This window comes from Podarcis melisellensis, assembly GCF_964234715.1.
Source record: "Podarcis melisellensis genome assembly, chromosome: 13".
NCBI classification, from domain to species: domain Eukaryota; kingdom Metazoa; phylum Chordata; class Lepidosauria; order Squamata; family Lacertidae; genus Podarcis; species Podarcis melisellensis.
The window spans coordinates 23,848,393-23,872,289 of NC_138545.1; the positions used below are offsets into that span (position 1 = coordinate 23,848,393).

The 23,897-nt window shown below is 45.3% G+C and overlaps 1 protein-coding gene across 2 annotated transcripts; it reads left to right on the forward strand.

Moving 5' to 3' along the window:
- Positions 1-2,901: 2,901 nt before the first annotated feature.
- On the forward strand, positions 2,902-23,093 carry LOC309355046 (von Willebrand factor A domain-containing protein 5A-like). 2 transcript variants are annotated; one of them, XM_081885429.1, is made up of 18 exons: positions 2,902-3,043; positions 5,997-6,093; positions 6,318-6,520; positions 6,956-7,178; positions 7,985-8,157; positions 11,113-11,302; positions 13,306-13,487; positions 13,821-13,909; positions 14,490-14,634; positions 15,101-15,180; positions 15,260-15,374; positions 16,812-16,976; positions 17,134-17,237; positions 17,943-18,148; positions 19,590-19,781; positions 21,170-21,321; positions 21,839-21,962; positions 22,455-23,093. In XM_081885429.1, exons 2-18 carry the CDS (start codon positions 6,054-6,056, stop codon positions 22,532-22,534), a joined length of 2,463 nt encoding a protein of 820 aa, XP_081741555.1. In that variant the 5' UTR covers positions 2,902-3,043; positions 5,997-6,053; the 3' UTR covers positions 22,535-23,093. The 2 variants fall into 2 exon arrangements, with proteins under 2 accessions (XP_081741555.1, XP_081741556.1); XM_081885430.1 differs by having other exon boundaries at positions 11,113-11,227.
- The last annotated feature ends 804 nt before the right edge of the window (positions 23,094-23,897 follow it).

Below are 23,897 nucleotides of genomic sequence, written 5' to 3' on the forward strand. Positions count from 1 at the left end.
GGGTGTCACTTGGTTCACTTTTGAATAAAAATATATATGAAATGGATTACAGAGTTGATTGGAGGTTGTGTGTATATATATACGGCACTTTATTTTAAATATTATAGTCACATCTTTTAAAAAGTAGTTAGCCTTGCCCAGCAATCAAAATAGCTTGGCCACCAACACTGCCTACATGCTCAAATGATAATCTCAAGAATGGTAGGACAAGAAAACACTAGCCACGTATTTCTCTGCTAGACCCATATTAAATTTGGTTTCCTGGGAATCACATAAAATAGATGGCCAGTGGGGTCATCAAGTGTTCCAACAGTGTTTATGAAAATGTTATAAGAATTTTAAGGTCTTATAAATATAAAATAGATGTTCATAAATGTACCAAGCAAGCACATACATAAATGTATAGACCACATGTCTTGAGACCCACAGACAAAGTCCTGAAACCATTTGTCTCTTCCAAATTGACCTCAAATATTTCTCTGCAAGGTCAAAGGAAATGGGGAGTCTCTCCATTGTCTCTCTGCTCACAAATCCTGTCTCAAGGGCACAGTTAAGATATGAATAGGATGAGCCTGTGACCTGTGAGCTGGATTCAGTAACTGAGTACAATAGTTATCATAACCTGGCAGACAGGATAAAAACAACGCACTCAGATTTCTGTTGTAGTCCTCCCCTTCTCTGATGTACGCATGATGTATTGGGGGGTGGTCTTGGGCTACACCCCTTCTGTGATGTATGTATGTATGTTTCTGGGGGTGGTCTTGACTCTCTGACTCCAGGGCGGGCAATTCAAAAGTCTATATAAGGGCTTAGAAAAACCACCCTGCCACATTCCACGATTACAACTGCAGAGAAGAATTTTGCACCAGGTTCCCAGCCATGGCATAAAGTCCATCTAGGTGCATGTCATACGGTTGGCTATCACTTGAAGCCCTGGACGGTTCCTGATATATTTCCTCCACTACCCTTGGGGCACCAGTTATTAATCCGTGGACCCTGGTGTCTTTTGCTAAGGCAATTGGGGGGTCTTCATCGAAGACAATTAGATCTGTCTCTGTTTGTCTGTGTGTCGCATTTCCCTTGGGAGGAGCGTCACTTGGCGATGGCTGATTGGGTTCCAGCCGGGGTAATGGATGGTGAATTTTGAGATCAAACAAGGGACTACTGGAGTATCCTGTCTTTGACTTATCTAGATTGGGCTGGCATTCTTTATGTAACTGGCCTTTTTGCTCTAAAGTTTTCCTCTCCAAGGGAGTGTTACAGCTGGGTGCACCACACATATCCATCCTTAACAGCCCTGCCGAATGAACCAAAGTGGGGCATTGATTGCCTGGGGTCAGTCTGGCAATACAGCAAATTTGGCAGTAGTTGTTTTCGTTCCGTGTCTTTAAAAACTCCCCTCAACTCAGTATTATAGTCCTGTAGGAGGGCCCTATATTTCAGGAGCTTTTTAGGAGTAGTTGAGTTGGAAAAGGTTAGCATGAGTCTGGTGTGTTGGAAATCCGTGCAAAGCAGGTTTATTGCAATCAGATTGTCGCGCTGGATATTTAGTAAAAGCTTAAGGTTTCTCTTCACACTAGCGATTGATTTCCAGTAAGGCAGCATACCGTTGAAAGGATATACTGTATATTGAGAGCTACTTGGGTGTTTTGTAGGATCCAGTCCCTACTTTCACTTTTGTTACTTTTGCTATTAGTAGTCTCTCGGTTGTCGGATCCAGACCGGTTACACCCCTGTGCACAGTGGTCTTGGAGGGCAACGCTACGGTCAGTCTCTTTAGTATTTCTGGCCGCCAAAAGCACCAACTCAGCCTTGAGTGATGTTACCTTTTCTAGTTTGGTGTTAATTTCCTCCACTGTTCTTGCAGTCAGCAGGCAGTGGTCCGCGAGTATTTCCACATAGAGTGGTTCATGGGTGCTCATCTCAGCGTTCTCCCCTGGGTGGTCTCCACCCATTAAGCATCCCCACATACCTGCGAATGAACTCTGTTTGATGTGGTAGGTTCTGGATTCTGGGCTCTTACGAAATCATCCAGTTTGCTCTGCTTGCACTTCTGCTATGGGCTCACTTTGTGGCAATGAAGCTGATCACTTCTTTTTCCTAGACATTTTCATGGAGATGCAGTTGCTACTATTTTCAGCTGTGAATCAGGAAACTCGATGTTCTTCCACGAGATTAGGGCGTTTGATATCCTCTCCTCCTGATAATTAGTTGGTAGATTGAGTCGAGCTGGAGCTAATTAAGGCTTTCTCCAAGACTTTCCAGGGCTTTCTCTAAAACTTTTAGCTTAAACTTGTGATTATAATAATTAAGAAAAAGATACAGAGCGATAAAATACTAGAACTGATAAAAGCTAATAAAAAGCTGCTAAAACTAGTGAAAAACTAATAAAAAACCACACAACTAACACAGAGCTCAAATCGATGCTTCCTCTAGCAACACCATCTTTAATCCACGTTCTAATATTGCAAGATGGTTGGATAGTGTTTTCGAGGCTACCAGCATGGGTTTGACTAAACTGCGGGAGGCAGTAGAGGACAGAGATGCCTGGCGTTCTCTGGTCCATGGGGTCACGAAGAGTCGGACACGACTAAACGACTAAACAACAACAAAATACTGCAAGTCCTCCTCCTCTCTCCTGCGTATGGGAGGAGCACCCTGTTGCAACAGCTTTAATAAAGATCAGGCTTACTAGCTGCTTTGCTTCTCAATATTCTCTGGTTGGCCTCTGTTATTTTCTCCTACCGATGGAGAACCTACAAAGGACAGGGCTCATGTGTACCCCATAAGGGAAAGGTAGCAGTTTTTGTTTACAACAAAAACAAGAGGACACCATGGCTTTAAGATTAATGGCCTAAAGATGGAATGGAAAAATTCGCACCAGTATCTAGTAAGGAATTTGTGGACACTCCCTGGCCGGGGGAGGGAGTAACGGGAAGTCCTCTGCATTCAGCTCAGAAAGGTTTACTTTCGGTTTAGCTCCGCTGTTTGCAGAGCAAGTCGAGGAGGAAGGACGTCGATCGAGGTCTGCTGGCGCTTTGAGGTAAGAAAATGATTTACTGCGTTTGATTTCCTCATAGCATCGCTCTCTCTTTCATGTAAACAAAAATTCAGCCCCGACTAGATTATCTAGATCCCCGTTACCTTAAGTATTTGCGTCTGGATCTGTTTGGGACTCAAATCCCCTTTTGCTTCCCCCTTCCCGCATCTTTGTTCCCTCCGAACAAACACTCACCCGCTCTTTAACCCTGGCGATCAATATTCTATCATATATTTACTGCTTCTTGAGCCTTTTTGCCTTATTACAGCCAGCGATTGCCTTCTGCCACTAGGAATCTCCCTTCCTGCAATACAGTGGTACCTCGGGTTACATACGCTTCAGGTTACATACGCTTCAGGTTACAGACTCCGCTAACCCAGAAATAGTGCTTCAGGTTAAGAACTTTGCTTCAGGATGAGAACAGAAATCGTGCTCTGGCGGCGCAGCAGCAGCAGGAGGCCCCATTAGCTAAAGGTTAAGAACAGTTTCAGGTTAAGTATGGACCTCCGGAACGAATTAAGTACTTAACCTGAGGTACCACTGTATTGAGAATGTGGTTGGTAGGTCTGATCTCTCTCCTCCTGTTTTATTTTCTAAGTGTAGCGTGTGTGGACAACTCTGCCTAGAACCCTGGAAATCTCATCCTAAAACTCTGCGTCCTAAGAAAGCTGGTTGCACCAACGGGCACTCTGCATGTGCTCAGAGGTGCATTCTGTGTTGCTGCTGCTGTGAAGAGATGTTTTGGGACTGTGATGTAGTCGAGTGAGACTTCAGAAGTTCTTCATGGCCTCTTCCTCTCCTGAGCTTGTGGATGTTTTTCCTGTGGTACAACCAGGGTTAGACACCTATGCCCTGCAGTGGCGGGGGGGGGGGGGGAGTTGCAGAGTGGCCCTACCTTTAGGCAGAGTGAGGCAGGCACCTCAGGCAGCTGGATTTGTGTGCCATAGAAAAACAGCAAGTTGTTAGCTTTAAAAAAAAATGGCCAGGGAGAGACTGCAGCTGCACCAATTTCTGCTTATGCGGTTTTCTCCTTTTGGGGCCACAGTACCTTACCTGGGCAATAGCACATCTTGACTAAGGGTGGGGAGTGTTTGTTGCAGCTCCACCCAGGAACCTAAACACTTTTGAACTAGCTCTTCTATGGAACAGTTAATTCTGTCGTATTGATCTCAAGGGTGACTCAGTAGTCATGAGGCGTGCCTGTGGTTTTGCATTATGGAGTAGTTATTTGGATTAGTGATTTGCATTGTTCCGTAGCTGACCCCAAGCCCTACCTTTCCTTGTGCATTGGAAATTGGAAGGCATTTCCCAACACTCGCTATAATCCAGTGCTAATGCTACTGGCCCCTCCAGGGAGCAGGCAAGAAATCTCAATAAACACAGAATCTCATTGTAACCCCTTGAGGTCCTTTACCCTCCCTAGACTCACAGTCCTGTGTTTAAAGAGAGGTAAATGAGAACGTGGGTGGCGCTGTGTCCAAACCACTGAGCGGTTCGAATCTCCACGATGGGGTGAGCTCCCGTTGCTCGATCCCTGCTCCTGCCAACCTAGCAGTTCGAAAGCACGTCAAAGTGCAAGTAGATAAATAGGTACCGCTCCGGCGGGAAGGTAAACGGCGTTTCCGTGCACTGCTGTGATTTACCAGAAGCGACTTAGTCATGCTGGCCACATGAGCTGCTTCAGCAAGTGGTACTATGATTGTATACATCATGTGAGTGTCTTAAGAGAACGTGAGAAAGGAAGTCTGTATTATATCTTTCTTCCTTCCTGAGTACTGTTGGAGGTTGGTTTCACTTCTGTGTGTGTCATAGGTTCTGTACTGGTGTTCAGAGAGCACAGACATACTGATGGAGTCTCTGTATATAAGACTGTAAATAAAGTAGTTTTAGAACTACGATTGAGTCTTTCTTCTGCTATGATATGCCAGAAGACTGGTGTGCTCTTTTCAGGAGAGAAGGGTTGCTTATTACCAGTCTCTCTGGACTGAAGAAGATTTACAACCAGAGAGGACCACTGGAGAGACACTCCGAAGACTTGGGAAGTTGGCAGCCTTCCCAGGACATTTTTCCAACAGAAGCTGTACGTCGGCTCCCTCGGCCAGTAAAGCGAGATGAGCGCTGCAACCCCAGAGTCATTCGCGACTAGACTTAACTGCCAGGGGTCCTTTACCTTTAAATGAGAACTGAGATGCACATTGCATAAAATGTGGCCTGCGATCTGTAAGTGAAATTGGCTGTAGAATGTTACAGAGTGTGGAATGCTGATCCTGGCTAACTGGTTGGAACTTAGTCCTCTTACAGGATTGAGAGCCACTCCAGTCTTTATTGGGTGGAAAGGGAGAGTCCTTCCCCTAAGCACTCTCTCCTCTAAAAAGCTTGGTGTTTTGAACTTCTGCAAACCTTGAGCTTCCCTTGCATCTGTTGACACCTCCCTTTTGAGCACAGAGGGTCCCATTTTGGATACATAAGGACCAGAGTCTTGAGAAACAAGATTAGTGTTAGGACAGATGATGATAGTGTTTGCAAGAACCAATAAGAGTGCTTATTCCCAAGTAATGAATTCACAACGAATGCCTTTTCTTATTTGTGTACCACTAAAGGCTAAACATTTGTACCATTTTTTCCAGAATTGTATACAGCATTCTCTTTCATCCAACAGCATTATAATGTTTTAAGTTTCCGTACAATTTTTGAGGTATTTTCTGCTGGTACAGTATAAAAATGGCCATATTGAAATAATAAGAGGGTCCAATTCGCTCACTTGAACCCTTTCCATTTTAGTTCCTCGGGATAAACTCCCACCCGCTCTTTAACCTTGGCAACCTGTATTCTATCATATCTTCATTGCTTATTAATCCTTTTTTCCTAATTACACCCAGCAATTTTCTGATAGAGGGTCAGCTTCGCTCACTTGAACTTTCCGTTGCTTTAGCCAAAAATGCTTTGTTTTCTACAGTTGCACTGAATTGTTGGGAAACCAATTCTTCCACAAAGATCATCGTCGTCATCAGTCATGATTATCTGTGGCCTTATCACAAAGTCTGAGGAACCTGGTAAGTTACCTTAATTTGGTTATTCAGCTAAGCAGGTGCAAAGCAGCCAGAAGTCTAAATTGACAATATATAGCTTTCTTGTTTATGGTATGTAACCGTGTAGGTTGGGGGGTCCTAAGTAACTGGCCGGCCTAGCAGTGGGGAGCCAAGATGACTGGAGATGGTTTCTCCAAAGTGTACACAGGGCCAGACATTGAGCCTTCCTTGTTCTCTCCTTGCCCCAGTGCCCTTGAAGAGCATCTCTGTGGATGTGGTGGTCCGAGGCTTTGTGGCTGACGTGGTGTCTGAGCTTCGCTACCACAATGAGGAGAAGTCCCCAGTGGAGGTGGTGTTTGTCTTCCCTCTGGATGATGAAGCCGCCGTGTATGCCTTCGAGGGTCTGATTGGTGGGACGCGGATTGAGGCCCAGATCCGAGAGAAGAAACAGGTATGGAAGGTCTGAGGAGAATCAGGACCTTTGGCATTGGGTGGCCAGTTTCAGAAGGGAGGCAGAGGCTTCCCTAGATAGGACTCTGTGCCTACAAGCAGATTTTGTGTCAAGCTCATATGTTGTGCTTAAAAGAAAGAGTGCCTAACAACACCCAGTTGCTGTAGTAAGGAGCCTGGCTTCCTGGCCTCTTCTGCTGCAGCTTGGTGTAATTTTAACCTAATGCATGAATTCTAAAGTCACAGTGTAGATACCACAGTGCTTATAATTTACTTTCACAAGGTAAAATTACAAAAGCATGGAAGCTTCGCTGGTAGGTAACCAATTGGTTGACAGCTGTTTTTAAATGGGAATCTTTTCTTGGGACCACACCTGCCTGTGTCCTTGCCTTCCTCACTCCTGATGTTCTTCTCTTCTCTTCACCACCCAATGCAGGCAGAACAGGAATATGAGGATGCCTTAAGTGAAGGCCGGCACGCTTTCCTGCTTGAAAGAGAAGAAAACACCAGTGACATTTTCACTTGCAGCCTGGGTAACCTCCCTCCCGATGGGGAGGCCACACTGAAGCTCTCCTACGTCCAGGCCTTGGCTCCGGAGCCCGACGGGGCCATCCGCTTTGTCCTGCCCGCTGTCCTCAACCCCCGCTATGCACCTCAGGGTAAGCTCCTGCACCCCCAAACACACTAACTAGCCCCACATACAAGCCTCTTGCAGTGCTGTTTTGTTAATCCTAAGCTCTGTTGATTTGGAACATTGGGAATACTAATATGCTCCTTTGTATGCAACTTATATAAGGATGAGACGAGTTATTTTTTACTCCCATCCTACCAAATTACCCAGGAAAGACCTTTGAATTGGGTTTGACCTCCTTATTGGCTGACACAAACAAAATAATAACAGAAACGTGCTAGATTCCTCTTTCCTGCTGTAAAGACCCATGAATGTGTTTTGTTACAATTACTTGTGGCATGGTTTATGGAGGTCACCATATATTAACACTGTGTTTTAGAAGCTGCATGATTTCGGTGTTTTAAGTTGTTTTACCAGGTCTTTGACTATATAGTAAAATTTGTACTTCATCCCCAGCTGGGCTTTATCTGCCAACCTTTCTCTTTCATGTACAAGCCTCTTAAAAATTATAATGATGGATGGATGGATGGATAGATAGATAAATAAATGGGGAAGAACATTCAGATTGGCTGCCTGAAGTTATACAGTACACACTCAGGATTCTGAATCTTCATTCTGCTGCATATGTAGACTAAGCCAAAGTGTAGTGTCACACTTATCCCGGCTGTGTTCCCACTTCATGGTGACACTTCTAGCAGCCTAATTCTTTCTCCCTTGTGTGCTATAGCACCATATCATGTAATGGTAGCTAATGTTGTTTTTGCAACATTTTCCTCATGAGAGCTTGACCACTGTGTTCCATAACCCATGACACTCTCGTTCTCTTGTCTGCAGGTTCAGAAGGGGGCAGTGTCACCAAGAGCATACCACGAGTGCCCAAGGGGACGCTTCCTTACACCCTCAGCCTCAGTGCTACGCTGGAGTCGCCTTACGGCATCAACCGTGTGGAGTCCAAATGCACCCTTGAGCCTTTGCACTACAGGGCAGAAGACCGTACGATTGCCCAGGTGCGATAGTGAATGGAACAGCTTCTGAAAAGGGGTGTATTTGTTCCCTTTCATTCTCCACTGGAAACTGTACACGAAATCTGTGGTTAGGTCTAATGGCTGACGTAAATGTGCCATTGTGCATATGCAGCCTCGCACGACAGGTTTTCTTTTGTAAACAAATAGCAGGAAAGGGAGGAGTAAGCTGGATTGGGGCCATGGCTTGGGAAGGGGAGTGTTTGACTCTTGCAACCACTGTTGCGAAGGGTTAAATGAATACCTGATACCTTCAAGGTGTGCTCAAAAATCACAGACACAGCAATGGAGAAAAAGAAAGTAAAGTTTTCTTGCTGGCAGCAATAAGACCCAGCGGAATGGTTTCCAAAGACTGGGTGTGGAGCTCTGGGGCTTTGGGTTTATATACCTTTTTCCAAACAGCATTAAGCATTACATATTCATAAACGGCAGCAAAATCAAACCAATTTGCTTGGTCACAACCCCTCCTAAATCCTCCTATGTCCATTTAAAGATCACTGCTTTTAAAGATCCATTTAAAGATCATTCTGCTTTTTCCATATATGTACTCAGGATATTACTAATTGCTTCTACCTTATTATCAGCAAGCAAGCTAAAAAATTCCCTTTTGGCAGGCAAAGCCAAAATCCCCCCTTTTGTTATCAGTCATCTGCGTAAAATGGAAAGTATCCAACTTCGGACATTCTGCTTTGTCAGGTCATGGTGACCATCGCATGAGCACGAGGAATGTTCTTTACAGATTGCAAACGCAGCTTTCTGCTTTCTGCAGGCACAGCAGCAAGAGAGAGACACAGCATTTGATTATTAGCATTTGAGCACTCAGCATTCACATTAAGCATTATTAAGGGACATGGTAGCATATGAGGCACAATGGTATACCTGTTATACCTTATTCAGGTGGCCTTGCCACACCACTACAAGCCCTCTTTGGAATCTCACTCCCCATCCTTGCAGTTTGTGAGGTGGGACCTGTGGGCAGGGGCCAATTTTGACTGAGACCACCATTTGGCAGGAAACAGTATTGTTTTTGTTTGTCTGAATATGACTTTCCTTCAACACCACTGGCTCTTTCTTTGGCCTTGCATGGCTGGTTTTATTTTTAAACAATGTGTATAATGCCATGTCTGGTGCGGCCTTGAATCCTGAATGAGCTCATGATGAACCTATAATCTGAATATATGTACTATTAAGTGCACCTTTTAATAATAATGTGTGAGTCACTGACTGCCAGTGAGCCCCTGAGCCTAATTCAAAGTGTCAGTATTAGCATACAAAGTTCTTCACAGCTTAGGACCCATGTACCTAAAAGAGCATCTTGCCCAATATGGACTACCTCAGGCGCTGCTGTTGGCCCTGTTGGTGACATCATCACCCTGACCCATGACAAAGTGTTTTGTGTGGTGGTTCCTCATTTATGGAATTTCCTCTCTGGTGAGGTGCATCAAGTCTTCCTTGCGATTAACATTTAGGGTTGCTTGCTACGGGGATATATAACTGTTTTTAGATGCTGTTAATGCTTTTAAGTGTTCTTTGTTTTTCTAATATTGCATTGTGGCTTCATTTCATGCCCTCAGCTCCTTTTCAGGGAAAGGGTAGGATAGAATTTTAATGAATAAAAACATGAAAATACATAACATGGATTGGTGCTCTTGAGGGCAGGATGAGGAGATCAGGTGGGGCATGCTATGGTGGGGTGTAGCCCTTTCTTTCATTGTCATGTGACAAGGCTAGCTCAGTAAGTCTGGCCACTTGTCTTTAAGCAGAAATTCCCACCCACACTTACTGTGTCGTGGGGTGATAACCTCAGTGGATGCAAGCGTTAACTTGCTATATGCATAAGCAAACTTTACTGTAGTGTAACCAAGGGATGGAACACAAGCCTTACAGTGCAAATAAAAGGGGGAGAGAAGGCCTGATCCTTGAGTGCATTCCTGTGGCTTAAGAACACAAGCTGCAGGCATCTTCCCCTGCAACCCATGTTTCAAGCTTGGAAAGCGGACTGGGAACTGCAGTTTGGTGCCCATTTTGTGTGCTTTTGCCTGGCTGAACTATGCCCTTGAACTGTGATGGATACATCTGTGTGCGTGTAATTCCAGAGATATACAGTACATTGATCAATCAAAAATGCAAAATACAAAATAATGACGATACAAAGAAAACAAATAATACACCCGTGTGACTTCCCTCCCCCAATACTCATCATCTCTTAATCTTTGAGTTCTTATTAACATTGCGTCTTTGGTGTTTCATCCTTAATATTCTTAATATATTACTTTTTTCTAGTTCTACTTCACAAATTTAATCTTACTTAAGTTTGTGATGGATACATCTTTGTGCACACATACGTGCATATATATTGTGAGATCTCTAGCTTTGGTGCCTAATGTACAAAGAGAAGTTGACAATGGCTGCCTTGGCCACTTTTGCCTGGTCTGCTATTCCCATGTTGTCTCCCAAACTTGAAGGAATACATCCTTCTGTATTCCCCACTTCCTCACAAGCTGGTCTTCCTCTTTAGCCTAGGTTCTGGCCTTCACTGTCAACCTGAAGAGCCAAACTCACCACAAACAACAAGTCTCAGCATTCCCCTTAGGATGGGAAAGTTTTTTTTACTCTGTGTCTATAGTGGGAGTCACTGAATGGTCTCTTTGAAACCAACATTGAGAGGAAGATTTGAAAGGAAAGGAAACAAGAGCTTTCCCTGCATGAGTAAAAGCAGGCAGCTGTCTCTACCAAATACTTACTCCACCATCTGTTCTTTAATAGATTATTGTAACCTCAGTGATCTCTCATGACACACTATTTTAGAATTAAAGATCTCAGTCGGTAACAATATTTTAAAATGTGTTGCACACATAAATATTTGTGAGAGCTCTTTAGAGGTGGGTGGCTTAAACTCTGCCCAGCATTCAAGCTCTGCTTCTTTTTGCCACCCCAAAGGTCTCCTTGGCTGAAGGGCACCAATTTGACAGAGATGTGGAGCTGCTGATATATTACGAGGATGTTCACAAGCCCAGCGCCCTCCTGGAGGCTGGGAAGCCTGGGGCTGCCCCAGGTGAGCAAAGCCTAAGGCAACAGAGGACGTGGGGGCAGAAACTCAAAAGGGTGCTGAGAGGTGAAAGGACCGGATGTGAGTCATAATATTAATTATGTGCTATGGGAGAATTTATGGACAGTAAATATGAACCGTACGCCGTGTTAAGCATTAAAAGAAAATACGACAAAAATGACCCATAGATGGTACTTAACACCTGCCAAACTAGCAAAAATGTTTTAAAAAGAAAATGGCAAATATTGGAAATGCAATGAAGTAGAGGGATCTTTTTTCCACATGTGGTTGTCCTGTAAAGTAATCAGGGAATTCTGGGAAGTAATTTACAATTAATTAAATAAGGTATTTTTTAAAAAAAAAACCTTCCCTAAAAAGCCTGAGACATTTCTCTTAGGAATTGTAACAACAGAAATCCCTAAAAAACAAAAGAATGTACAGTGGTGCCCCGCAAGACGAATGCCTCGCAAGACGAAAAATCCGCAAGACGAAAGGGTTTTTCGGTTTTTGCGACGCTTCGCTAGACGATTTTCCCTATGGGCTTGCATCGCAAGACGAAAGCCCATAGGGAAATCTCGGGGACCTTTTTTTAAATGCTGGCAGTGGGGAGCAAAGCCTTTCCCCCCCTCCGGACTTCAGAAGAGGTCCAGGAAGGCCGGCGGGGGCGAAAGGCTTTGCTCCCCACCGCCAGCATTTTAAAAGCGGTCCGGGATAGCAGGGAAGCGCTTCCCGCTATCCCGGACGGCTTTTGAAGGCAGGCAGCGCTGCCTTTTCCGCTCTCCCGGAAAGGCAGGCAGGGGGGAGCAAAGACTTTTGCCCCCCGCCCGCCTTCGGAAGAGGTCCAGGACCTCTTCCCAAGGCGGGCGGGGGGCAAAAGTCTTTGCCCCCCCTGCCTGCCTAACCGGGGGCTTTTAAATCGCCCCGGGACTGTCCGGGGTGATTTAAAAGCCCCCGGACGGCTTTTGAAGCCTCCCCCCGCCGCCCGGCTTCGGGGCATCGTCCCGATGCCGGGCGGCGGGGCGAGAAAGCCTCCCCCCGCCGCCCGGCATCGGGGCGGCAAAGCCTCCCCCCGAAGCCCGGCGGCGGGGCGGGAAAGCCTCCCCCCGCCGCCCGGCTTTGGGGCATTGTCCCGATGCCGGGCGGCGGGGCGAGAAAGCCTCCCCCCGCCGCCCGGCATCGGAACGATGTCCCGAAGCCGAGCGGCGGGGCGGGAAAGCCTGGGCGCGCTGGCAACTCTCCGCAAGGAGCGCTCCCGCTGCTTGCGGAGAGGTCCGCGCCTGTCCTGGACCTCTTCTGAAGGCAGGCGGGGGGCAAAAGTCTTTGTCCCCCCTGCCTGCCTTCCCAGGGGCTTTTAAATCGCCCCGGACAGCGGAGAAGTCCTCCGCTGTCCCGGGCGATTTTAAAATGCCGCCCGCCAGAAGAGGTCGGGGGAAGGCGGTTTCCATAGGAACGCATTAATTGATTTTCAATGCATTCCTATGGAAAACCGTGCATCGCAAGACGAAAAACTCGCAAGATGAAGAGACTTGCGGAACGAATTAATTTCGTCTTGCGAGGCACCACTGTATTACAATATGCCACCACTGCGGCTAGAATCTTATTGTTACAAAGGTGGAGAACGAGTACGGTACCCACTAGGGAAGAGTGGCAGATTAAAATGCTTGAATATGCTGAATTTGCAGATATAACTAATAGGATAGGATAAAAGGATGATAAATGAGGATTGGAAAATGTTTATTGAATATTTTAAGAAGCAGTATAAACAAGTAAATAACCTAGCAGGTTTTGAGTAAATCCAGCAGAATTAACAGAGAAAGAAATTTGAAGATTAAAAATTTGGAATAATACATGATTTAGTAAAAAAGTAAGTAAACCAGGAAAAGCATAGAAGAGGGAGTCATTAGGTATTTAGTTGTATGTTGTGATTTATATGAAAGTTGTATAATTGGTGGGTGGAAGGAAGGGGATGTAGGATGTGTGTTTTTTTGTTTATTAAAAATGCAAATAAAATTATATTAAAAAAAGAAAGAAAGAGGGGGTATTGCCAAATACCCATTGGATCTACTGTTTTCCAATGAACACAGCCTCGCTGATGGGGGACCCGGCTCTCCTGCTTACTCTGTACCCCAGCGTCCCTGCCCCAAAGCCAGGCCAGAAGGCAACTGGAGAATTCCTCTTCCTGCTGGATCGCTCTGGCAGCATGGAGTGCAACACCGAGTATAGCTCTGATTCACCTGATTCACCTACGCGCATTCAGAGCGCCAAGGTACCCATGTGTTTGGATGCATAGGGAGGGACAGTGCTGTGCTTTAGAGAAGACAGGGTAATGGAAGCCTGGAGGTGGGTGGATCCTTGTGGGAAGGCCTGTAATCATAGAATTATAAAGTTGGCATTTGACAGTGTCTCCTGGGATTTAAGGTTTAAAGATTTGGAATTCATGAGTTGTGGAAACACTCACATAACTGAAAACTATAAATAAAGATTATATAAAAAAATAGAATTGGAGAGTTGGCAGGGACCCTAAGGGTCATCTAGTCCAACCCTTTGCAAAGGGTGGGTTGGGATATCCATGGTAACTATATCTTTTATCTTATTTTAGGAGACCCTGATTCTCCTGCTGAAGAGTCTCCCTCTGGGATGTTACTTCAACATCTATGGCTTTGGATCTACCTATGACTCCTTCTACCCGTGAGTGTACTGTCACAGACCTTTTACTTTCCAACTTCTCCACCTGTTTATATGTTTGGCCACTAGTAAAGAATAAAGCAGGGTGTTAGATACATTACTTGATCTTTTGATGTCAATGAGAATGATTATTAATGTGTGCGTGCATGTGCACCCCAAGAGATTTAACCAAGGAATTGAAAAAAATTCTCCCAATCAGAAGGGATGTTTTCGCAAGCTGCCTTGTAAACGTCATCTGCAAAGCAGTACATCCTGGACCCCTAAAAATTCTGTCCTCCTCTCTGGCTACCTCAAATCTTCCTCTTCCCCAAGTCCTGCTGTTTCTCTTCCTCCTTGCTAGCTGCAGAGCAAACATAGCTTTTCTCTTATTTTGATGAGGCATAGCACAGTCTGAGTACTGACAGATGAGAGGAGGGGTATGCATCTGAGTGGGTGAGTTTTAGGGGAGCAATTAAACAGCTGGTTCTGGTGGAAACGTGGAGTGATGTGTGAGGTTAAAAAAAAAAAAGCCTGGTGGTGAACTGGCTGAGCTTGGGAGGAAAATAGGTCCTTTGCCTCCTTGACTCTCTGAAACTCTCTACAGGCAGAGTGTAGAATACACCCAGGAGACCATGTCCAAGTCCCTCCAACGGGTGAAGGAGCTGCAAGCCGATCTGGGGGGCACAGAGATTCTGCAGCCACTGAAGGCCATTTACAGCCAGCCATGCCGAGAAGGGTATCCTCGCCAGGTATTGAGTCCTGTAGTTATTGGCGTTGTTCTCCTGTATTCAGGGCTGGCCTGGGAATAGAGTTACTGAAATGAGCATTTTTTTTGCCTGATCTCAGAAGTTTCCTTTATGGCAGGGGTGAAGGAACCCTCAACCGGTGCATCTCATTCCACCCAGCATTGCCACAATTTGGCTCCCAATGCCATTTCACCCCCAATATCATGCCCAACTGCCCCATATCTGACATCATATAAGATGTAGCTACATAGAAGCTACCAGGAGCCCCTGATTGTTTCATTGCAAGCAGTTGATTGGCACCGATGGTGTGCGCTACTGGGGTCAGCTGCACTATGGAGGGGGTCACTGTTAGTGAGGCTGGTTTTCCCTGTTTAGGATTTGAATCCAGCCGGGCCCTGAAAATGGACTTCAAAGGGGGAATAGGATAGGTTCTAATACCTCTCTGTCCTCTCTCCCTCTCTCTCTCTAGCTCTTTGTGTTCACGGATGGAGAGGTGTCTAATACAGATGAGGTCATTGCAGAAGTTCGACGTCACAGCAGTTCCCACAGGTAAGGCAAGGGAGAGGGAAACCTTAATCTCACAGCTCTCTGCACCTGGCCCTAGGTTCACCTCCTCTTTCTCTGACAGGTGCTTCTCCTTTGGCATTGGCGAAGGGGCCTCCACAGCCCTCATCAAAGGAATTGCCCGTGCGGCCGAAGGCAGTGCTGAATTCATTGCAGGCAAGGAGCGCATGCAGGCCAAGGTGAGGCTCAGGAGCTCCACGTTCCTCTTCTGCCTGTCCTTACCAGGCAGGGACACTGCTAGATTCCTCCCTGCCATCAGAGCATGGAATCCCAGCTCCCTCCTCACCAAAATAGCACATTTTCTTACTTCTGCAAAGCATCCATGAAGCCCAAATTCATAAGGCGTTGTCATAAGGGCTGCACCTTGGATTGATCATTTGCTCAGCCTTCTACTCTCCTCCTAGACTGCATGTTGAAACCTTACACAGCTAGCAGTGCCCAGCTAGAGTTACAGCTGGAGTTTCTTTATGGGACATTTAGAAAACACATTGCGAAAAAGCAACATAGGTTGCCTCCAGATTCCTTTTTGGTTGAACCTTCCTTCTGCTTTGTTAATGGGGAGGTTGGATGACCGTTGCATCAAGCCATTACTACTTCACGCTTTCCAGTGCATTTTCCTGTTGTTTTCCTTATTGCAAGAAATCCAATCATTTAGGGAGGAAGTGAGTTTGTTACACAAATCAACCACAATTGTTCAACCTGAGTCTGCCAGTATGCTGTTGAATCTACCCACAAAATGGCGAGTGCAGAAGGGCCTAGTGGTTTCTATGCAAAGGGGATGTTATAGCTTAGTGGTTTCCTTTGCAAGGTACAATACTTTGTTTCAAAGATGGTTAATAACTGCCTTAACGCTTTCAATCTGTCACTGGACAGAGTAATCATTTCTAGGATGGCCATTGTTTTCCCCTATCCATAATAACAAGAATAATAATTTTATTATTTATACCCCGCCCATTATTTATACCCCGCCTCTGTCTGTGGGCAGAGAAGGTTCAACTGAAAGCTACTGAAAGCAATCTGTTCTCTCTAACAGATAAGCCCTATCGTGAGCCTGCTCAGAGAGCCAGAAACCCCTTCTGCCCACCCAGACAGAAAGCCCCTAATCTCTAAACCCAGGTCCCTATCTAACCCATAGGCAATCCCTGCCTGAGCAATTTCTGACAGTCCTGACAGTAACTGTCAGTTTCAAACTTAAATTCCATTCTTTCTCTCTCCCAATTGGCTGATCTACTCCCCAATTGACACTGGTCGTTGGGTCACAAGTAGAACCAATTCCTGTCCATCGCACCATCTCAATGCCATAGTTTCTGCTGGAATAAAGAAATTGGTTTCTCATAACATCTCTTGTCTCCTTATCAATTCCATTCTTTTTTAGCGTCCCCTATGTGGCAGGGTCATTGCATTGCTCAGAGTCTGTCCAGTGGGTTTCTATTCTATGTTCAGTGGCTTTTGGAGAAACCAAGATGGCATCTTCACCAGCCCCTCTCCTGACTCCTTTGCAAGCACTGTTCACACAGTTTCAAAACAATCTCACATAGAAACTTATTTTTAAGCGATAGTTGAACAGGAACTTTGATATTCTCTTAATGTCATATAAAATTCTTGCTTTCCCATAGGCCCTGCAGTCTTTGAAGAAGGCCCTGCAGCCAGCTGTGACCAGGATTTCTCTGAGCTGGGACTTGCCTCCTGGTCTGAAGGCTGAGCTTGTGGGGTCAGGCCCACAGGTCATCTTCCAGGGGCAGCGCTGCCTCATTTATGCCCAGATCCGTGGGCAGCATCAGGTAAGCAATGACCACCAGGACCTTAACTACTAAATAATGCCTCTCTCCTATCCTGAATACCAAAACTTGACTTTATTTGTGGTTTTTAATGTCAGAAGGTATTGTTCCGAAGGCTTCTTGCCCTTTCCTAGTTCTGATGCTTTCTCTTCTGCTGCAGTCTTCAGGCTCCAATGAAGGGACTGTTGTTCTTCAGTACCAGTTCCAAGACCAGACTTTCAAAGAAACAATGACGTTCTCACTCCAGGCTCAGGAGAGTGACAGGTAAGACTTCTCCTATTATATTGCCTCTGCCCTCCACCCCATAGCTTTTGAGAAACACGATGTGCTTTGTGTAATTACAGGCTGACTTGGAAAGCTCTCATCTTACTATTTGTCTGCTTGCTTAATTTAATTTATACACTACTTGATTGTAAAAAACAAAAACAACAGCAACCCTCCAAGCTGTTTACAAAAGATAAAACAAGAAAACCAAGAAAATTTCACAGCCCTTCTTTAAAACATACACAGTTTAAAAAATCAGCTAGTGCAGAATTCACCAGGGCAAGATGGTTTGAGCATATTACACCGATTCTGGTCTTCCTGCACTGGCTACCAATTTACTTCCCAGGCCCAATTCAAAGTGCTGATTTTGACCTATAAAGCTTTAAACAGCTCAGGACCACAATACCTCAAGGACCTCCGCTTTCCATATGAACCGGCCAGGACTCTGAGATTATCTTCTGACACCCTTTTTGTATGTGCCTCCTCCATGAGAGGTCCAGAAGGTGGCAGCACGAGAACAGACCTTTTCCTCTGTGGCCCCCAGTTTGTGGAATGCTCTCCTCTGATTCACAAGCGAGTTGGCCATCCAAATCCAGTCTTCCCTGTCCATTGGCAAATCTGGATTGTAGAATATATTAAGGGGTTTACAGCATGCCAAATGGTCCCAGCATTTCTCTCCATTCTCCCTGTTTTCCCTCTCTGCAGGCTCCCTGTTCACCGTCTGGCAGCTCAGGCCCTCCTGCAGGAACTGGAGGGGGTCGGGGAGAAGGAAAAGGAAAAACAACGCCTGGCTCTGGAGACGAGCCTGAGTTCAGGGGTGGTGTGTTCACAGACCGCCTATGTGGGAATTAACACAGAGCTGGGCACGCCACTTCAAGGGCCCCTCACCCGCCGAGACGTTCCCCATCCATGTAAGTTCAAGGAGATGTATTGTGGGAGAGCCCTGGTCACTAAGGGAGAGTTTGGTTGAATGTCATCACATCTATTTAGTGCCATCTAGCAGAACCTGTCCAGATGACCAGGAGCTGATTTGATTGTGCTTTCAGGGAGCTCATTTCAAATACAGTAGTACCTCGAGTTACAGACGCTTCAGGTTACAGACTCTTCTAACCCAGAAATAGTACCTCGGGTTAAGAGGTACTTCAGGATGAGAAAAGAAATCGCAGGGCGGCAGCGGGAGGCCCCATTAGCTAAAGTGGTACCTCAGGTTAAGAATAGTTTCAGGTTAAGAACGGACCTCCAGAACGAATTAAGTTCTTAACCCGAGGTACCACTGTACTGTGATCAGTTTCAAATCAGTTCCCTTTCAAATCATCAGTTGTTTAGCATTTTGCACACAAAATTATCATCGTTATTATCATTATTTATCAGCTGTTTTTCTCCAAACATGAAACTCAAAGCAATTTTAAAAACAAGAACAATACAGCTAAAAATTCACATCCAACTCTACCACACACCTCACTAAAATTAAGATCCATTGGCCTCAATGAATAAGAATGTTTTTCTCTGGCACCTACGAACAGCTAGTGATAGCTATGCCTCCCTGGGGAGAGCATTCAATAATAAGGGGGCCACCATTGAAAAGGCCACCACCCTTCATACCTCCCTTAGATGTTTGAGTAAAGCAGGGATGGAGGAGCACCGAGGGTTTTATTTTTTTAAGTTTTAACAAGAAGAAATAACAGATGGGTGCTATACAGAACAGAGCCTTTCCCTTCTCCCTTCTGCCCCTTCTCACTGTACTCAAACCTTGTTTTAGACTGCAGCTTACTCCCCTTCATTCTACTCAAACCTCTGCCATTGTTTAAAATAACATTTTTCCTTTCAGTTATTCTCCATCCCTGCTTTACTCAAACCTCTGTTACTTAGAACCACTTTCGCCCTGTTAGTATTCATGCCTTCTCGCCCCTGTGCAATAGCCACTGGTGTTGCTTCTCCTGTCTTCTCCTTTGCTCCCCTAACCCACCCTAACTCCATGCAAATCCAGGATTGTGATGAGGCACTGCAAATCCTCTAATGGGGACTGCATGGTGACAGCCTTACATTTTAATGCAGATAGTAAGATATAGATGTTCAAGAGATGGAGGAGTGTGCTCCTAGGCCAGTGTAAAGATGGGAGTAGATAGACAACAAATCTTTTGTTGTGAAGTCTGAACTATTCTTTTGGAACTTTTTCCAGCCTCCCCACCACACACTTGTTGTAAGAGAGGTGGGCTTTCATTGCAGTTGCTGTCAAGGTCTAGAAAACCCTGAGCTTGTTGGAGGACTGGGAGGATACAAATAAACTTGCTATATCCTGGAAGGTAGCAACCAAAAAAATCACATGAGCTATGTCTTTTCTCTTCCTGCTAGATCTATTGCGCTGTTCAGCACCTGGTGGACCTGCTGTGATGCATTCAGTTGGCATGAGCGGCATGAGCAGCAGACTAGTAGGAGGAGGAGCACCTATGTATATGATGTGCAGTATGCCAGGTCCTCTCCTCGCTTGCTCTGCTGTTTGCATAAATGAGGTTGAAGACACCTTATGTTCGGAGTCTCTTTGCGGTCAGTCTTGCAGGGCAGATACTGGAAACAGTGGAAACTGGAAACATCTGTCAAACTAATAGACCAGGGATGTCCAACAGATCGATCCCCGGGAGGTTGCAGCCGATGGCTGTTGATTGCGGGGTCATTTCCCTTTGCTTTTGCCTAAGAGCACCCAGCCCCGCCCCCTCTCCCCTGCCTGGATTTTCTCCTGATATCTGTAATGGAAAAGTGCTTTCATAGCGTTGTTTTGGTGAGCAACTAATCCCTTAAAAGTCCTTCCCCTCCCCAAAAAAAGCCCTATAAAATGGGCTATCTCATATTTCCAAAAAAAGCTCAACAACTTTGACCAGAGATCACTGTCAGGTTTTAATTCTGAAAGTAGATTGCAGTCCCTCGGGAGTTGGCCACCCCTGTAATAGACAAGCTGTGTTAGGGTTGCCATACATCTGGAATTTCCTGAACATTGCCAGGATTCGGCCGTCAAAAGCAGTGTCTGGATGGGAATCGCTTGAAAGTCAGGAAAATCCGGATATGTGGCAACACATATCGGAAGTGTCGATGTTGATGAATTTCCTTAAACACAGGACGAGGGCTTCTCTGCCAGGTGGTGATAAGGTGTCTAGTTAGGAGGGAGAGTCAGTGTTCATCCACACTCCTGCTTGCCCCGTGCCTGGAAAACATGAGTCTGAGCGGTTTTCTGCTTGTCCTGTGCTTCCTACAAAGGCAACAGTTCTGCCACTTTCCCCCGGAAAGCCCACTCTCTAGTGGTAAATCAGAACAAACAGCAATCCATGGAAAACTCAGTTTCCATTTGTTCTGATTCAGTACTAAGCCATGGGTTTTCCCAGAGGAAAGCAGCAAGGAGAACAAGGTGTGGATGAGCTCTCAGAAACAATATGCCTATTGGCTCAGCTATTGTCCTATGTACACTGATGGAAATGAATGCATTTGTCCTGCCAGTGCAATGAAGGAAGTACCATCCATGCTTTTCTAAGCAACCTTGAGATTGAAGCCTTCTCTACACACTGTGGGGCTGCCTTTTGTACAGGAGCTGAGAAGCTTCAGCTGGTACAGAATACCTCCTCCCATCTTTTGATAGAAACTGGACATAATGAGAACATAGTATACTGCAACTGTACTTGTTTCCAGCAAGCATGCAAGCCCAAGTGGTCAACCCATCAAGCCCTTAGAATATATGAAGTACACTTCTGTGTCAGATGAAAGGTCCAGCATTCTGCTTCCAGCCAGAGAGTTTCACAAAACCTTCAAACTGGGTACCAAGTGCAATGGAGCTCCCTTGTTCTTTATTCCTCAGTGTCAGCTGTTCAAGGGAGATTGCTTTCAGCTGACTCACTTTGAAACTAGCTGCCTTAAAGTTGATCATATTTTTAATGGCTCTTTTGCAGAGGACGTTGAGCCCATCCCCAAGAAAGAGGAATCTCCTTTCTTGAACCTGGTCTCTCTGCAGAATGCTGATGGCTCCTGGCCACTTGATTCTGACCTGGCCAGCATCCTAGGCCTGAGTGAGGCTGAGATCTCAAGCAAATCACCTGCCCAGGTAGGTTTTGTGGCAGAACCAGTGGCATCTACTGGGAGCAGAGTGGCAACAGCAATCTGACTGGATGTCTGTGGATATAAATGGCCACCCATGATTTTGGGGCGTATAACAAGGGGATGTGGTAGCACCAACCATAATTTTCTGCCATACATACATACATATGAAGCTATAGGGTTTAGATTGCCAGGCAAAAGCACCTCTATAGAGGTCATGTAGAATGAGATGCAGGAGAGGCTTTTTTCGCATCTTATAAGCAGAAAGGTTGGAGAAACTGCCTTAACTATGGCTTCCTCCATAGAAATAATGTTTGAATGAGCAGTATGGTAAACGATGGTTTTCAAACCTGCTTCAAACCATGGCTTCATATCCTGGGTTGTCACTAAATTGTAACCACAGTTCCAACATGTCACACTCAACCGTAGTTTTATTTTGCTTAAGCATTGCCATGCATGTGCAGGACCAGTGAGTGACCAGGGTCCAATGTTTCTTTCTCTTGACTCCTGATTCTTGCTACCAGGTGGCCCCGAACGCATGGGCGACAGTGCTGGGCATCCTTTGGCTCCACATCAATGCCATGGAACAGAAGGATGAGTGGGAGTTACTGGAAGCTAAAGCTCTCAGCTGGCTCCATGCAACCACAGGTGAGTTGTGGGCAGCGGGATGCGGGCAGGCTTAGGATGGTGTGAAGAAGAATGATGGAGAGGCTGAAGCTTGAAGATGAGACAGCACTTCTGTTCCCCAGTCCAACCAATGCTTCATTTAAACTTTTATTTGATCCCTACCTGGGTCCAGCCCGATCCTCTTTCCTGTGAATTTAGCATCCACACTAAAAAGAAAAAATCTTGCCCCACCACTAGAGCTCCAGTCTGGGCAGCACAGCTTGCTACTCCCTAGCTCCTGCCATAGAGATTTTCTCCAAACAAATGCTAATGCAGAAGGCAGTGATACCATTACCACGGCACACACTCTTCATCTCCAACTCGGAGGTGGATGTCCCCATTTTTCCATCATGGGGAGGGCATAGAATGGAGAGAAATGAACAGGCCTGTTTGAAAGCTACTTGTGCACAGGCTGCAGTGAGGTGAGTGGCACTGATAGATCCTAGCTAACTCTGCTTATTTGTTTGTCTGCAGGGCCTCAGCTGGCTGAGTGTGTAAAGGCCGGCAATGCAATGCTTGGAAGCGGTGTGAGCCCGGACGTTTTTGAAATCTGAGTTTCTCTCTGCAGTTTTCTCTCTGTGCCTTTTAAAACTGAAGTTTCTGCTTCACTCTTCTTTTTCCCCGCTCCAAGTGTGCCCAGCTGTATTCCCACTAGGGTGTCATCAATCCCAAGCTGTGTGCTTGCTTCTGAAGCTGCCATAGCTTCGCTGCAAAAAGCATTGGAGTTTCCTTCCTCTGGAGCTGCCTTACATTAATGTAATGTATTAATTAATTAAAGGTCTTGTTGCCTTAAGAAGGGGAGAGGGCCAAGTACACAGCAGAGGAGAGGGCCGGATGTGTTGAGAATGAATGCTGTATCCTGAAATGTTTTGTAATGTGAACATAAGGACCTGATTTACATACAGTGAGATGAAATGTTAACAGGAAGTCAGAAAGTAAAAAGGGGGTTATAGAGATGCTAAGAATTTAGTAAAGATATTCGGAAGTCAGAAAGAGGGAGGGAAGGAAGTCTGTGCTCATTTGAGCAATGTTTAAGGGTGTTGTGGTATGTAACCAAATGTGATTATGATAAATATGGAAAACTCAATAAAAAATAATTTTAAAAAAAGAGAATGAATGTTGTATAGGTAGATGCTGAAAGTCATTCATTGTGGAAGCAACAATTCTCTTCAACATGTGTAAAATTGAGGAGTGTTAAGATGTCAAGGGGTAAGAAGTAGAGAATTACAGCTGTAACTAATAAGTTTAAGGAAATTTAATGAAAGGGAATTAATAGATAAACTGACTAAAGGGTTGCTAAAGAATTTTGGAATAAGGATGCAGCGAAAGGGAGGTATGGGGAAGTCGGTATATGTTTAATGTTGTGTATGTTTTTGTTTTGTGTTGTGTTTGTCTTTTATTATGTGTTTGGAAAAATGAATAAAAAAATTAAAAAAAAAAACAATTCTCTTCAACATGTAAGTGGGAATGTGAGAGTTCCTGGAGAGGAAATTGTGGCTGCTGCACTCCTTCTGCTGCTGCTACACTGTTCCGAGTTCTGATTTGGCTTAGTGTGTTGTCCAAGCCCAAGCTCATCGTCTCACTTCTTCAAACAAACCACGAGCTATTAAGCTGAGATCAACCTTAGATTAACAGCTTGCTGTTGGTCTGGGGCTAGACAAAACATGGGGCCACATTTGAACAACCCACTGACCTAAACCATGGCTTAATTCACAGCAGCATGTTTGAATGACCAAACCATTACTTAGCTAACAGCAGCAGGACAGAGCAGCAGCTGCCATCTCCCCAGAAATCCTCATGGCCAGCCATAGTTTGACTTAGTGTTACAGTGGTACCTGGGGTTAAGTACTTAATTCGTTCCGGAGGTCCATTCTTAACCTGAAACTGTTCTTAACCTGAAGCACCACTTTAGCTAAT

Bases quoted from the DNA above. Each gene is read 5' to 3' on its own strand.
- LOC309355046 (XM_081885429.1), top strand. From the start codon at position 6,054: ATGATTATCTGTGGCCTTATCACAAAGTCTGAGGAACCTG. The intron at 14,635-15,100 runs GTATTGAGTCCT...CTCTCTCTCTAG, and splicing joins GAGAAGGGTATCCTCGCCAG to CTCTTTGTGTTCACGGATGG. The intron at 21,963-22,454 runs GTGAGTTGTGGG...GTTTGTCTGCAG, and splicing joins CTGGCTCCATGCAACCACAG to GGCCTCAGCTGGCTGAGTGT.